Source organism: Pleurodeles waltl, chromosome 7 (genome assembly GCF_031143425.1).
Source record: "Pleurodeles waltl isolate 20211129_DDA chromosome 7, aPleWal1.hap1.20221129, whole genome shotgun sequence".
Classification (NCBI taxonomy): domain Eukaryota; kingdom Metazoa; phylum Chordata; class Amphibia; order Caudata; family Salamandridae; genus Pleurodeles; species Pleurodeles waltl.
Genome location: NC_090446.1, coordinates 432225508 through 432240926, shown reverse-complemented (window position 1 = coordinate 432240926; position 15419 = coordinate 432225508). Strand labels below are relative to the sequence as shown.

General features: G+C 50.7%; 1 protein-coding gene across 8 annotated transcripts in view; it reads right to left on the bottom strand.

The window, feature by feature from the left end:
* The window catches only part of EIF2S2 (eukaryotic translation initiation factor 2 subunit beta), a 327902-nt gene extending 314422 nt beyond the window's left edge, over positions 1–13480 (bottom strand). For 3 of the 8 annotated variants that reach the window (XM_069243953.1, XM_069243958.1, XM_069243955.1), the window contains exons 1-2: positions 13288–13476; positions 6854–7034 (exon numbers count right to left, since the gene is read on the bottom strand). In XM_069243953.1, coding sequence (XP_069100054.1) covers positions 6854–7034; positions 13288–13302 — 196 coding nt within the window. In that variant the 5' untranslated portion in view covers positions 13303–13476. Of the gene's footprint in view, positions 1–6853; positions 7038–13287 lie in introns of all 8 variants that reach the window. The other 5 variants (XM_069243950.1, XM_069243954.1, XM_069243957.1 and 2 more) reach the window with 4 other exon arrangements.
* Positions 13481–15419: the final 1939 nt, after the last annotated feature.

The following is a 15419-nucleotide window of genomic DNA, read 5'->3' as shown; positions in this document are numbered from 1 at the left end:
TACAGGTGCCAGTGTCACCATGGTGACAGAGAAACTGGTTTCCCCTGGCCAATACCTGACTGGAAAAACTTATACAGTCACCAATGCTGACAATCAAACTAAAGCACATCCCATGGCAATGGTAACTTTAGAATGGGGAGGGGTCAATGGCCTGAAACAGGTGGTGGTCTCCTCAAACATCCCAGTAGACTGTCTGCTTGGAAATGACCTGGAGTCCTCAGCATGGGCTGAGGTAGAACTAAAGACCCATGCAGCCATGCTGGGTATCCCTGAACTGGTGTGTGTGAAAACAAGAGCACAATGCAAGGCACAGGGTGAAAAAGTAGAGCTGGAGTCTGGAAGAAAGGCCCAGCCTACCAAGAGAAAAGGAAAGTCAGTTGGGAAACCAACTGCAACACAGTCAGAAAAAGAGAACCTCTTTCCCCAGGAAGAAGTTCTGCCCTCTGAGGGAACTGAGCCTTTGGAACTTGAACCTTATCAGGTTGAGCTCTTAGGCCCAGGGGGACCCTCAAGGGAGGAGCTGTGTAAGGGACAAGAAACCTGTCCCTCTCTTGAAGGCCTTAGGCAGCAAGCTGCTGAAGAGTCCAAGGGCAAGAAAAATGGAACACATAGGGTCTATTGGGAAGATGGACTCCTGTACACTGAGGCCAGAGACCCCAAACCTGGTGCCACTAGGAGAGTGGTAGTGCCTCAGTCGTTCAGAGAGTTTATTCTGACCTTAGCCCATGATATTCCCCTTGCTGGGCATTTGGGACAAACCAAGACGTGGGAGAGGTTAGTCAACCACTTCTACTGGCCCAATATGTCCCAGAAGGTTAAGGAGTTTTGCCTCTCCTGCCCCACCTGTCAATCCAGTGGTAAGACAGGTGGGCACCCAAAGGCCCCCCTCATTCCACTTCCAGTGGTGGGGGTCCCCTTTGAAAGAGTGGGTGTGGACATAGTTGGTCCACTGGAACCTCCCACAGCCTCAGGAAATATGTACTTCATAGTAGTAGTGGATCATGCTACTAGGTATCCTGAAGCTATTCCCCTTAGGTCGACTACTGCCCCTGCAGTAGCCAAGGCCCTCATTGGTATCTTTACCAGAGTGGGTTTCCCTAAGGAGGTGGTGTCTGACAGAGGTACCAACTTCATGTCAGCATACCTGAAACATATGTGGAATGAGTGTGGAGTGACTTACAAATTCACTACACCATACCATCCACAAACTAATGGCTTAGTTGAGAGATTCAACAAGACATTAAAAGGCATGATCATGGGGCTCCCAGAAAAACTCAAAAGGAGATGGGATGTCCTCTTGCCAGGTCTGCTTTTTGCTTACAGAGAGGTGCCACAGAAGGGAGTAGGATTCTCACCCTTTGAACTTCTGTTTGGTCACCCTGTAAGGGGACCACTTGCTCTTGTTAAAGAAGGCTGGGAGAGACCTCTTCATGAGCCTAAACAAGACATAGTGGACTATGTACTTGGCCTTCGCTCTAGAATGGCAGAGTACATGGAAAAGGCAACCAAAAACCTTGAGGCCAGCCAACAGCTCCAGAAGTTTTGGTATGACCAAAAGGCTGCAATGGTTGAGTTCCAACCAGGGCAGAAAGTCTGGGTTCTGGAGCCTGTGGCTCCCAGGGCACTCCAGGACAAATGGAGTGGCCCTTACCCAGTGCTAGAAAGGAAGAGTCAGGTCACCTACCTGGTGGACCTGGGCACAAGCAGGAGCCCCAAGAGGGTGATCCATGTGAACCGCCTTAAGCTCTTCCATGACAGGGCTGATGTAAATCTGTTGATGGTAACAGATGAGGATCAGGAGGCAGAGAGTGAACCTCTCCCTGATCTTCTATCATCAGACCCAAAAGATGGCTCAGTAGATGGAGTGATCTACTCCGACACCCTCTCTGGCCAACAGCAAGCTGATTGTAGGAGAGTCCTACAACAGTTTCCTGAACTCTTCTCCTTAACCCCTGGTCAGACACACCTGTGTACCCATGATGTGGACACAGGAGACAGCATGCCTGTCAAAAACAAAATTTTTAGACAGTCTGACCATGTTAAGGAAAGCATCAAGGTGGAAGTCCACAAGATGCTGGAATTGGGAGTAATTGAGCGCTCTGACAGCCCCTGGGCTAGCCCAGTGGTCTTAGTCCCCAAACCTCACTCCAAAGATGGAAAGAAAGAGATGAGGTTTTGTGTGGACTACAGAGGGCTCAATTCTGTCACCAAGACAGATGCTCATCCAATTCCTAGAGCTGATGAGCTCATAGATAAATTAGGTGCTGCCAAATTCTTAAGTACCTTTGACTTGACAGCAGGGTACTGGCAAATCAAAATGGCACCTGGAGCAAAAGAGAAAACAGCATTCTCCACACCTGATGGGCATTATCAGTTTACTGTTATGCCCTTTGGTTTAAAGAATGCCCCTGCCACCTTCCAAAGGTTGGTGAATCAAGTCCTTGCTGGTTTGGAGTCCTTTAGCACAGCTTATCTTGATGATATTGCTGTCTTTAGCTCCACCTGGCAGGATCACCTGGTCCACCTGAAGAAGGTTTTGAAGGCTCTGCAATCTGCAGGCCTCTCTATCAAGGCATCCAAATGCCAGATAGGGCAGGGAACTGTGGTTTACTTGGGACACCTTGTAGGTGGAGGCCAAGTTCAGCCACTCCAACCCAAGATCCAGACTATTCTGGACTGGGTAGCTCCAAAAACCCAGACTCAAGTCAGGGCATTCCTTGGCTTGACTGGGTATTACAGGAGGTTTGTGAAGGGATATGGATCCATTGTGACAGCCCTCACTGAACTCACCTCCAAGAAAATGCCCAAGAAAGTGAACTGGACTGTGGAATGCCAACAGGCCTTTGACACCCTGAAACAAGCAATGTGCTCAGCACCAGTTCTAAAAGCTCCAGATTATTCTAAGCAATTCATTGTGCAGACAGATGCCTCTGAACATGGGATAGGGGCAGTTTTGTCCCAAACAAATGATGATGGCCTTGACCAGCCTGTTGCTTTCATTAGCAGGAGGTTACTCCCCAGGGAGCAGCGTTGGAGTGCCATTGAGAGGGAGGCCTTTGCTGTGGTTTGGTCCCTGAAGAAGCTGAGACCATACCTCTTTGGGACTCACTTCCTAGTTCAAACTGACCACAGACCTCTCAAATGGCTGATGCAAATGAAAGGTGAAAATCCTAAACTGTTGAGGTGGTCCATCTCCCTACAGGGAATGGACTTTATAGTGGAACACAGACCTGGGACTGCCCATGCCAATGCAGATGGCCTTTCCAGGTTCTTCTACTTAGAAAATGAAGACTCTCTTGGGAAAGGTTAGTCTCATCCTCTTTCGTTTGGGGGGGGGGGGGGGGGTTGTGTAAGGAAATGCCTCCTTGGCATGGTTGCCCCCTGACTTTTTGCCTTTGCTGATGCTATGTTTACAATTGAAAGTGTGCTGAGGCCTGCTAACCAGGCCCCAGCACCAGTGTTCTTTCCCTAACCTGTACTTTTGTATCCACAATTGGCAGACCCTGGCATCCAGATAAGTCCCTTGTAACTGGTACTTCTAGTACCAAGGGCCCTGATGCCAAGGAAGGTCTCTAAGGGCTGCAGCATGTCTTATGCCACCCTGGAGACCTCTCACTCAGCACAGACACACTGCTTGCCAGCTTGTGTGTGCTAGTGAGGACAAAACGAGTAAGTCGACATGGCACTCCCCTCAGGGTGCCATGCCAGCCTCTCACTGCCTATGCAGTATAGGTAAGACAGCCCTCTAGCAGGCCTTACAGCCCTAAGGCAGGGTGCACTATACCATAGGTGAGGGTACCAGTGCATGAGCATGGTACCCCTACAATGTCTAAACAAAACCTTAGACATTGTAAGTGCAGGGTAGCCATAAGAGTATATGGTCTGGGAGTTTGTCAAACACGAACTCCACAGCACCATAATGGCTACACTGAAAACTGGGAAGTTTGGTATCAAACTTCTCAGTACAATAAATGCACACTGATGCCAGTGTACATTTTATTGCAAAATACACCCCAGAGGGCACCTTAGAGGTGCCCCCTGAAACTTAACCGACTGTCTGTGTAGGCTGACTAGTTCCAGCAGCCTGCCACACTAGAGACATGTTGCTGGCCCCATGGGGAGAGTGCCGTTGTCACTCTGAGGCCAGTAACAAAGCCTGCACTGGGTGGAGATGCTAACACCTCCCCCAGGCAGGAGCTGTAACACCTGGCGGTGAGCCTCAAAGGCTCACCCCTTTGTCACAGCCCAGCAGGGCACTCCAGCTTAGTGGAGTTGCCCGCCCCCTCCGGCCACGGCCCCCACTTTTGGCGGCAAGGCTGGAGGGAACAAAGAAAGCAACAAGGAGGAGTCACTGGCCAGTCAGGACAGCCCCTAAGGTGTCCTGAGCTGAAGTGACTAACTTTTAGAAATCCTACATCTTGCAGATGGAGGATTCCCCCAATAGGGTTAGGATTGTGACCCCCTCCCCTTGGGAGGAGGCACAAAGAGGGTGTACCCACCCTCAGGGCTAGTAGCCATTGGCTACTAACCCCCCAGACCTAAACACGCCCTTAAATTTAGTATTTAAGGGCTACCCTGAACCCTAGAAAATTAGATTCCTGCAACAAGGACTGCCTAGCTGAAAACCCCTGCAGAGGAAGACCAGAAGACAACAACTGCCTTGGCTCCAGAAACTCACCGGCCTGTCTCCTGCCTTCCAAAGAACTCTGCTCCAGCGACGCCTTCCAAAGGGACCAGCGACCTCTGAATCCTCTGAGGACTGCCCTGCTTCGACGACGACAAGAAACTCCCGAGGACAGCGGACCTGCTCCAAAAAGACTGCAACTTTGTCTCAAGAAGCAGCTTTAAAGAACCCTGCAACTCCCCGCAAGAAGCGTGAGACTTGCAACACTGCACCCGGCGACCCCGACCCGGCTGGTGGAGAACCAACACCTCAGGGAGGACCCCCGGACTACTCTACGACTGTGAGTACCAAAACCTGTCCCCCCTGAGCCCCCACAGCGCCGCCTGCAGAGGGAATCCCGAGGCTTCCCCTGACCGCGACTCTCTGAAACCTAAGTCCCGACGCCTGGAAAAGACCCTGCACCCGCAGCCCCCAGGACCTGAAGGACCGGACTTTCACTGCAGAAGTGACCCCCAGGAGTCCCTCTCCCAAGTGGAGGTTTCCCCGAGGAAGCCCCCCCCTTGCCTGCCTGCAGCGCTGAAGAGATCCCTTGATCTCTCATTGACTAACATTGCGAACCCGACGCTTGTTCTAACACTGCACCCGGCCGCCCCCGCGCCGCTGAGGGTGAAATTTCTGTGTGGGCTTGTGTCCCCCCCGGTGCCCTACAAAACCCCCCTGGTCTGCCCTCCGAAGACGCGGGTACTTACCTGCAAGCAGACCGGAACCGGGGCACCCCCTTCTCTCCATTCTAGCCTATGCGTTTTGGGCACCACTTTGAACTCTGCACCTGACCGGCCCTGAGCTGCTGGTGTGGTGACTTTGGGGTTGCTCTGAACCCCCAACGGTGGGCTACCTTGGACCAAGAACTGAACCCTGTAAGTGCCTTACTTACCTGGTAAAACTAACAAAAACTTACCTCCCCCAGGAACTGTGAAAATTGCACTAAGTGTCCACTTTTAAAATAGCTATTTGTGAATAACTTGAAAAGTATACATGCAATTGAAATGATTCAAAGTTCCTAATGTACTTACCTGCAATACCTTTCAAACAAGATATTACATGTTAAATTTGAACCTGTGGTTCTTAAAATAAACTAAGAAAAGCTTTTTCTATAACAAAACCTATTGGCTGGATTTGTCTCTGAGTGTGTGTACCTCATTTATTGTCTATGTGTATGTACAACAAATGCTTAACACTACTCCTTGGATAAGCCTACTGCTCGACCACACTACCACAAAATAGAGCATTAGTATTATCTCTTTTTACCACTATTTTACCTCTAAGGGGAACCCTTGGACTCTGTGCATGCTATTCCTTACTTTGAAATAGCACATACAGAGCCAACTTCCTACACCCGGGTACTGCCAAACTGCCTTTTCAGGGGTTTCACTGCAGCTACTGCTGTTGCCAACCCCTCAGACAGGTTTCTGCCCTCCTGGGGTCCAGCCAAGCTTGGCCCAGGATGGCAGAACAAAGGACTTCCTCAGAGAGAGGGTGTTACACCCTCTCTCTTTGGAAAAAGGTGTTAAGGCAGGGGAGGAGTAGCCTCCCCTAGCCTCTGGAAATGCTTTCATGGGCACAGATGGTGCCCATTTCTGCATAAGCCAGTCTACACCGGTTCAGGGACCCCTCAGCCCTGCTCTGGAACGAAACTGGACAAAGGAAAGGGGAGTGACCACTCCCCTGACCTGCACCTCCCCTGGGAGGTGCCCAGAGCTCCTCCAGTGTGCTCCAGACCTCTGCCATCTTGGAAACAGAGTTGCTGCTGGCACACTGGACTGCTCCGAGTGGCCAGGGCCAGCAGGTGACGTCAGAGACTCCTTCTGATAGGCTCCTTCAGGTGTTGCTAGCCTATCTTCTCTCCTAAGTAGCCAAACCCTCTTTTCTGGCTATTTAGGGTCTCTGCTTTGGGGATTTCCTTTGATAACGAATGCAAGAGCTCATCCGAGTTCCTCTGCATCTTTCTCTTCACCTTCTGCCAAGGAATCGACTGCTGACCGCGCTGGAAGCCTGCAAAACTGCAACAAAGTAGCGAAGACGACTTAGACAAAGTAGCGAGAACATTATCACAAACAGTTACACTTAATTGAAATATTTCAACTAGGATGACTGAAATATTGCAATTAGCTGGAGTAGATTAATTTGGACCCTTTGTTACTATAGCCATTGTGACAAACAGTAACATACCTTTCCTTCTGAATTCCTCCTCATCAGCATCAGTCTCTTTGTCCTCTGCAGGCTCCGGCTCCACCTCTTTCATGTCAGTGACCTGCATCTCTTCGGTTTGTGGTTCTCCTCCTTCTTCATCCAGCATAAAGGGCTTCTTCTTTTTCTTCTTCTTTTTACTCATTGTGGGATCAAAAATCATCTGTTGGAATTACAAAGCACACATTTGTATTTTTCTCACTGACATCGTTATGTAATAAATGTAACAAAGTATTATTAGACTTTAATAATGAATATTTTCAAGTTTTAAATATTCAAGAAAGAAATATGTGGTTATTTACACAACCCTGATTGTAATTCATATAATAACATGGCCACCAATATTTTTGTGAAGCTATTCTATTGAACGTGTTAGGAAAATAGACTATGCATATGGGACTCAGTCCTTCAGCCCTCCTAATGTAACCAGCAAGATAAAAAATCTAATGCTTATTTTGCACTATGATATTAGTTTCAAATAAAAAGGTGACTATGTAATACTTTACTAATATCTGTTCTCTTTTTTCCCACCCAGAATTGTCGAACGCCTTTACCGATTTTCAAAATATGTAAGATAACGTATGATACACCTAAGGCCTTTTATCCAGTTTTGCAAACACTATTTGCATTCTTGAACCTTTGGTGTAGGGAAATGCCACTGTTGGCATGGTTACCCCCTAACTTTTTGCCTTTTGCTGATGCTAGTTGTGATTGAAAGTGTGCTGGGAACATGCTAACCAGGCCCCAGCACCAGTGTACTTTCCCTAAACTGTACCTTTGTCTCCACAATTGGCACAGCCCTGGCACACCGATAAGTCTCTTGTAAATGGTACCCCTGGTATCAAGGGCCCTGTGGCCATGGAAGGTCTCTACGGGCTGCAGCATGTATTATGCCACCCTGGGGACCCCTAACTCAGCATAAGCAAACTGCCTCACAGCTTGTGTGTGCTGGTGGGGAGAAAATGACTAAGTTGACATGGCACTTTCCTCAGGGTGCCATGCCCAAAACCCACTGCTTGCGGCATAGGCAAGTCACCCCTCTAGCAGGCCTTACAGCCCTAAGGCTGGGTGCACTATACCACAGGTGAGGGTATAGCTGCATGAGCACTATGCACCAACAGTGTCTAAGCCAATTCTTAGACACTAAGTGCAGGGTAGCCATAAAGAGTATATGGTCTGGGAGTTTGTCAAACACGAACTCCACAGTTCCATAATGGCTACACGGAATACTGGGAAGTTTGGTATCAAACTTCTCCTCAGCACAATAAATCCACACTGATGCCAGTGTGGGATTTATTGAGAAATGCACACAGAGGGCATCTTAGAGATGTCTCCTGCAGGCCAACCCAACTGCTAGTGCTAGGCTGACCAGTTTCTGCCAGCCTCCCACACCAGACGGGTTCCTGGCCACATGGGGTGGGTGCCTTTGTGCACGCTGACCAGGAACAAAGCCTCTCCTGAGTAGAGGTGCCTCACACCTCTCCCTGCAGGAACTGTAACACCTGGTGGTGAACCTCAAAGTCTCAAGCCTGGTGTCCCAATTCCCCAGGGCACTCCAGCTAGTGGAGATGCCCGCCTCCGGACACAGCCCCCACTTTTGGCGGCAAGTCCAGAGGAGATAATGAGAAAAACAAGGAGCCCCTGTAAGGAAATGCCTCCTTGGCATAGTTACCCCGTGACTTTTTGCCTTTGCTGATGCTAAGTTTTGATTTGAAAGTGTGCTGAGGCCTGCTAACCAGGCCCCAGCACCAGTGTTCTTTCCCTAACCTGTACTTTTGTTTCCACAATTGGCACACCCTGGCATCCAGGTAAGTCCCTTGTAACTGGTACCCCTGGTACCAAGGGTCCTGATGCCAGGGAAGGTCTCTAAGGGCTGCAGCATATCTTATGCCACCCTGGGGACCCCTCACTCAGCACAGACACACTGCTTGCCAGCTTGTGTGTGCTAGTGGGGATAATAAGATTAAGTCGACATGGCACTCCCCTCAGGGTGCCATGCCAACCTCACGCTGCCTAAGAAGTATAGATAAGTCACCCCTCTAGCAGGCCTTACAGCCCTAAGGCAGGGTGCACTATACCATAGGTGAGGGCACCAGTGCATGAGCACTGTGCCCCTACAGTGTCTAAGCAAAACCTTAGACATTGTAAGTGCAGGGTAGCCATAAGAGTATATGGTCTGGGAGTCTGTCATGCACAAACTCCACAGCACCATAATGGCTACACTGAAAACTGTGAAGTTTGGTATCAAACTTCTCAGCACAATAAAAGCACGCTGATGCCAGTGTACATTTTATTGTAACATACACCCTAGAGGGCACCTTAGAGGTGCCCCCCTGAAACCTTAACCAACTACCCATGTAGGCTGACTGGTTTTAGCAGCCTGCCACACACCACACGTTGCTGGCCACATGGGGAGAGTGCCTTTGTCACTCTGTGGCCAGTAAGCATCTCCACCCAGAACAGGCTTTGTTATCACCTCCCCCTGCAGGAGCTGTAACACCTGGCGGTGAGCCTCAAAGGCTCACCCCCATTGTTACAGCACCCCAGGGCACTCCAGCTAGTGGAGTTGCTCGCCCCCTCCGGCCACGGCCCCACTTTTGGCGGCAAGGCCGGAGGAGATAATGAGAAAAACAAGGAGTCACTGGCCAGTCAGGACAGCCCCTAAGGTGTCCTGAGCTGAGGTGACTAACTTTTAGAAATCCTCCATCTTGCAGATGGAGGAGAATTCCCCCAATAGGAATAGGGATGTGCCCCCCTCCCGTCAGGGAGGAGGCACAAAGAGGGTATAGCCACCCTCAGGGCTAGTAGTCATTGGCTACTAACCCCCCAGACCTAAACACACCCCTAAATTCAGTATTTAGGGGCTCCCCAGAACCTAGGAACTCAGATTCCTGCAACCTAAGAAGAAGAGGACTGCTAAGCTGAAAATCCCTGCAGAGAAGACGGAGACACCAACTGCTTTGGCCCCAGCTCTACCGGCCTGTCTCCCCACTTCTAAAGACACTGCTCCAGCGACACTTTCCACAGGGACCAGTGACCTCTGAAGCCTCAGAGGACTGCCCTGCATCTAGAAGGACCAAGAACTCCCAAGGGCAGCGGCTCTGTTCACCAAAGACTGCAACTTTGCAACAAAGAAGCAACTTTCAAACAACATGCGTTTCCCGCCGGAAGCGTGAGAGTTGGCACTCTGCACCGGACGCCCGGCTCGATTTGTGGAGAACAATCACTTCAGGGAGGACTCCCCGGCGACTGCAAGACCATGAGTAGCCAGAGTTGACACCCCTGAGCCCCCACAGCAACGCATGCAGAGGGAATCCTGAGGCTCCCCCTGACTGCGACTGCCTGCTTCTAAGAACCCGACGCCTGGTAGGGACACTGCACCCGCAGCCCCCAGGACCTGAAGGATCCGCCCTCCAGTACAGGAGCGACCCGCAGGTGGCCCTCTCCCTTGCTCAGGTGGTGGCTACCCCGAGGAGCACCCCCCCCCCCGCATCGCTGAAGAGACCCCTTAGTCTCCCATTGATTTCTATTACAAACCTGACGCTTGTTTGCACACTGCACCTGGCCGCCCCCAATGCCGCTGAGGGTGTACTTTCTGTGCTGACTTGTGTCCCCCCCGGTGCCCTACAAAACCCCCCTGGTCTGCCCTCCGAAGACGTGGGTACTTACCTGCTGGTAGACTGGAACCAGGGCACCCCCTTCTCCATTGAAGCCTATACGTTTTGGGCACCACTTTGACCTCTGCACCTGACCGGCCCTGAGCTGCTGGTGTGGTAACTTTGGGGTTGCTCTGAACCCCTAACGGTGGGCTACCTTGGACCCAAACCTGAACCCCCTAGGTGGTTTACTTACCTGCAAAAACTAAAACTCTTACTCCCCCCAGGAACTGTTGAAAATTGCACTGTCTAGTTTTAAAATAGCTATATGTGATTTATGTGAAAACTGTATATGCTATTTTGCAAATTCAAAGTTCCTAAAGTACCTACCTGCAATACCTTTCATTTGAAGTATTACATGTAAATCTTGAACCTGTGGTTCTTAAAATAAATTAAGAAAATATATTTCTCTATACAAAAACCTATTGGCCTGGAATTGTCTCTGGGTGTGTGTTCCTAATTTATTGCTTGTGTATGTACAACAAATGCTTAACACTACTCCTTTGATAAGCCTACTGCTCGACCACACTACCTCAAAATAGAGCATTAGAATTATCTGTTTTTGCCACTATCTTACCTCTAAGGGGAACCCTTGGACTCTGTGCATGCTATTCCTTACTCTGAAATAGTGAATACAGAGCCAACTTCCTACACCCCCGTCTCTCTCTCTCCCTCACCCTCCCCCGCCTCTCTCTCTCTCCCTCACCCTCCCTCTCCCCTCCCTCCCCCGTCTCTCTCCCCTCCCTCCCCCGTCTCTCTCCCCCCCCTCCCCCCGTCTCTCTCCCCCCCTCCCCCCGTCTCTCTCCCCCCCTCCCTCTACCCCCCTCCCCCCCTCCCCCCGTCTCTCTCCCCCCCTCCCCCCCGTCTCTCTCTCCCCCCCTCCCCCCCGTCTCTCTCCCCCCCTCCCCCCGTCTCTCTCCCCCCCTCCCCCCGTCTCTCTCTCCCCCCCTCCCCCCGTCTCTCTCTCCCCCCCTCCCCCCGTCTCTCTCCCCCCCTCCCCCGTCTCTCCCCCCCTCCCCCGTCTCTCCCCCCCCCTCCCCCCGTCTCTCTCCCCCCCTCCCCCCGTCTCTCTCCCCCCCTCCCTCTCCCCCCTCCCCCCCTCCCTCTCCCCCCTCCCCCCCTCCCCCCGTCTCTCTCCCCCCCTCCCCCCGTCTCTCTCCCCCCCTCCCCCCGTCTCTCTCCCCCCCTCCCCCCGTCTCTCTCCCCCCCTCCCTCTCCCCCCTCCCCCCGTCTCTCTCCCCCTCCCTCTCCCCCCTCCCCCCGTCTCTCTCCCCCCCTCCCCCGTCTCTCTCCCCCCTCCCCCGTCTCTCTCCCCCCTCCCCCTCCCCCCTCCCCCTCCCCCCGTCTCTCTCCCCCCTCCCGTCTCTCTCTCCCCCCTCCCCCCGTCTCTCTCCCCCCCTCCCCCTCCCCCCGTCTCTCTCTCCCCCCTCCCCCGTCTCTCTCTCCCCCCTCCCGTCTCTCTCTCCCCCCTCCCCCCGTCTCTCCCCCCTCCCCCCGTCTCTCCCCCCCCTCCCCCCGTCTCTCCCCCCCCTCCCCCCGTCTCTCTCTCCCCCCTCCCCCTCTCTCCCCCCTCCCCCCCTCCCCCGTCTCTCTCTCCCCCGTCTCTCTCTCCCCCCTCCCCCCCTCCCCCGTCTCTCTCTCCCCCGTCTCTCTCTCCCCCCTCCCCCCCGTCTCTCTCTCCCCCCTCCCCCGTCTCTCTCTCCCCCCTCCCCCCGTCTCTCTCTCCCCCCTCCCCCCGTCTCTCTCTCCCCCCTCCCCCCGTCTCTCTCTCCCCCCTCCCCCCGTCTCTCTCTCCCCCCTCCCCCATCTCTCTCTCCCCCCTCCCCCCGTCTCTCTCTCCCCCCTCCCCCCGTCTCTCTCTCCCCCCTCCCCCCGTCTCTCCCCACTCTGACTCATCCGAAATCCATTATACTACTTTCATCTCCTAAATAACCCTGCCTAAGCTCTTCCGCATTTAACTCACCCAAACCTCACTTTACTAACATGATCTCCCAAACACCCCTACTAAATTCTCCCTCATTTATCTCACCCTGCAATTCCCTAAGCCTTTCCACAGACTCTTTCCTCCTCCACCCCCCCCTCCCCTACACCTTTACTCATTCCAAGCCTAAATCCTACTACCATAACCTCCCAATTAACACTTCTGGATTCTTCCCTTCTCTCTCTTCCTCCCCCCCCCCCCAGTCAAACCAACTAACAAACTCACATATCCGCGGCTCAAATTAACTCATAATAAAACTGTACTCATATTTCCCTATACTAATCCACCACTAATTCCTTTTGGATTCTGGAGTAGCGTGCTACTCGCCGAAAAGCACTTCGACGCCTCGTCAGGGGTAGTAAGCGCTACATAAAATACTATTAGAATACAATTACAATATGGGATCTCTTTGCATAAAAATCCGAGTTTTCTCGTGATTTAACATCAAACTTAAAGCACAGATATTACAATGGCAGGCCAGTCCTCGCTAAGGGCACGCTCAACATTTATACTGTTTACTGGTTTAAAAGCAAATATATGGGGCTAATTAACAAAAAGCAAAATACGCGGAAAGCCATAGCCGGCACAGGATGCAGGTCAAATATAAATGCACTTTCCAGCTATCATGTTTGTCCAAAAGTCGTTCAGTTTAGAGACACCTGCGTTATTATTGCCGATAACAGATACAGAATGGGCAGACCAGACTGTTTTTTTTAGGTGAGTTGGAAGCACTGAGCAGCACCACAATCTGCTTCTAGGGTTTTGCACTAACTCCTCACCTCATCCCCGGACATGTTGCTGGCGCGAGAGAGGCGAGCGGTGAGCCCAGCGCTATACTGTTTTGTTGAGTTGCGATGTCGCTCGTATCACGAAAAAACCTGCTATGCTTCCCTCGTGCTACTGACCGCAGATTACGCTTCCACCCCGTTACATCATCTAGAGGAGGCTGGGGGAGGTAACGGCGCGCAGATGAAGTGACGGATTTCCGGCGCGCTAGAATCAACATTCCGGAAGTGCAATAACCGTAGATTGAAATAAGTGCGCACTTGGAAAATGTAGTTTCTTGAAACAAGGAAGTATGAAGGTCCTCAGTAGCACGCAGAAGCCTGGAAATGGAAATCAAGCGTTGGTAAAGTCAACAGTTCTCCGTAGTTTGAAAGAAGGAAAGGCGATGGGCGTAGCTCGGTCAGTAAGATGTCTGGAATCTGTACCACCATTCACCTAGTGTTGCCACTTCCCTATTTGACTTATGTCGTACAAACTCGTCAACATTTCAGAAATTAAAAGTGTGACTGGAAAAAAATGTGGTGTTTAGCCTAAGGGAAAATGCCAACAAGTGGCGTGGTGCACAAATGAGTCAGAGACACTTGATTGCTTTCAGTGCGGCAGAGGCAGCCAGTGTTGCTAGATTGTAAATTTTTCCTCGCCTCCGTGTCCTGAATAGAATTGACAATTCATGTCGCGAAGGCTAGAAAATTTTACATTCTGTGTCAGGACCAAAGGCTCCGATTATGCCTGTTTAAAGCTGTGCCACCACTATTGAAGATACATCTATTAATAGGTTTGTAATAAAAAAACTTAAAAGTAGATTCTGCTGGCCAATCAGCGACCCTTAAGATATCCTCTAAGCGTAACTGCAAAGAAAAAGATTTTGATGCCATTGCTCCTCTGGCCGAATGAGCGCCAAATTTAAACACATCTACTCCGGTTTCTGACAGGAGCCATCTTACCCATCTTGCCGAAATACCAGATGAAACAGGCCGTAATGGCTTTTATAAGGCTATCAAAAGCTGACCCTGCATGTCTGTCCGAAATTCGGCTGTACTTACCGCACAATCCTTCAAACATTGCACCACACACACAGTTTGGGGTTATCCGGAAAAAGCAGTATAATATACCAACCTGGTATTATACTTTGTCCTTTGGGAGATAACACATGATACTCCCTCTGGTGAAAAATGTCTGCCTGCCAAGTCTAAGACTCTCGCGTCTGAGACATGAAATACAACATAGTATGTAGGCGGCTGGCCTGGTTTGTAGTTGGTACCTGTAGGAAAGTACCATCTTCGCTGGCATGTTACCCCCATATTTCACTGTATATATGTTGTTTTAGTTGTATGTGTCACTGGGACCCTGCCAGCCAGGGCCCCAGTGCTCATAAGTGTGCCCTGTATGTGTTACCTGTGTTATGCCTAACTGTCTCACTGAGGCTCTGCTAATCAGAACCTCAGTGGTTATGCTCTCTCATTTCTTTCAAATTGTCACTAACAGGCTAGTGACCAATTTTACCAATTTACATTGGCATACTGGAACACCCTTATAATTCCCTAGTATATGGTACTGAGGTACCCAGGGTATTGGGGTTCCAGGAGATCCCTATGGGCTGCAGCATTTCTTTTGCCACCCATAGGGAGCTCTGACAATTCTTACACAGGCCTGCCACTGCAGCCTGAGTGAAATAACGTCCACGTTATTTCACAGCCATTTTACACTGCACTTAAGTAACTTATAAGTAACCTATTGTAGCAGGGAGGTTGTCAAATAACAAAGGAACGCATTTTTAATTTGCGTGTAGAAGAGTTTATTCATACCAAAGGAACCCACGCACATAGCTGCCTCTCCGTCCTGTCGTAACGGTCAACTCGGGACCAAGCTGCTCGCACCCCAGAACGAAGAGAAGCAACCAATGAAACGAGGGTTCCATGGGAACCATGCGCGTGAAACATACCAAAGAAATAACATGGCACAATACAATATTTGAAAGAAGATTAAAAGTAAATTACATATTACAACATCTCCCTCCTTTATAATAAAAACAATAAAACACTAAGACAGAATAAAATCTCTAAATTTAACAGGTAAGTTAACTTGTCTCGAACTTCTAGTAGTAACACATTTAGAATGAGCCTCA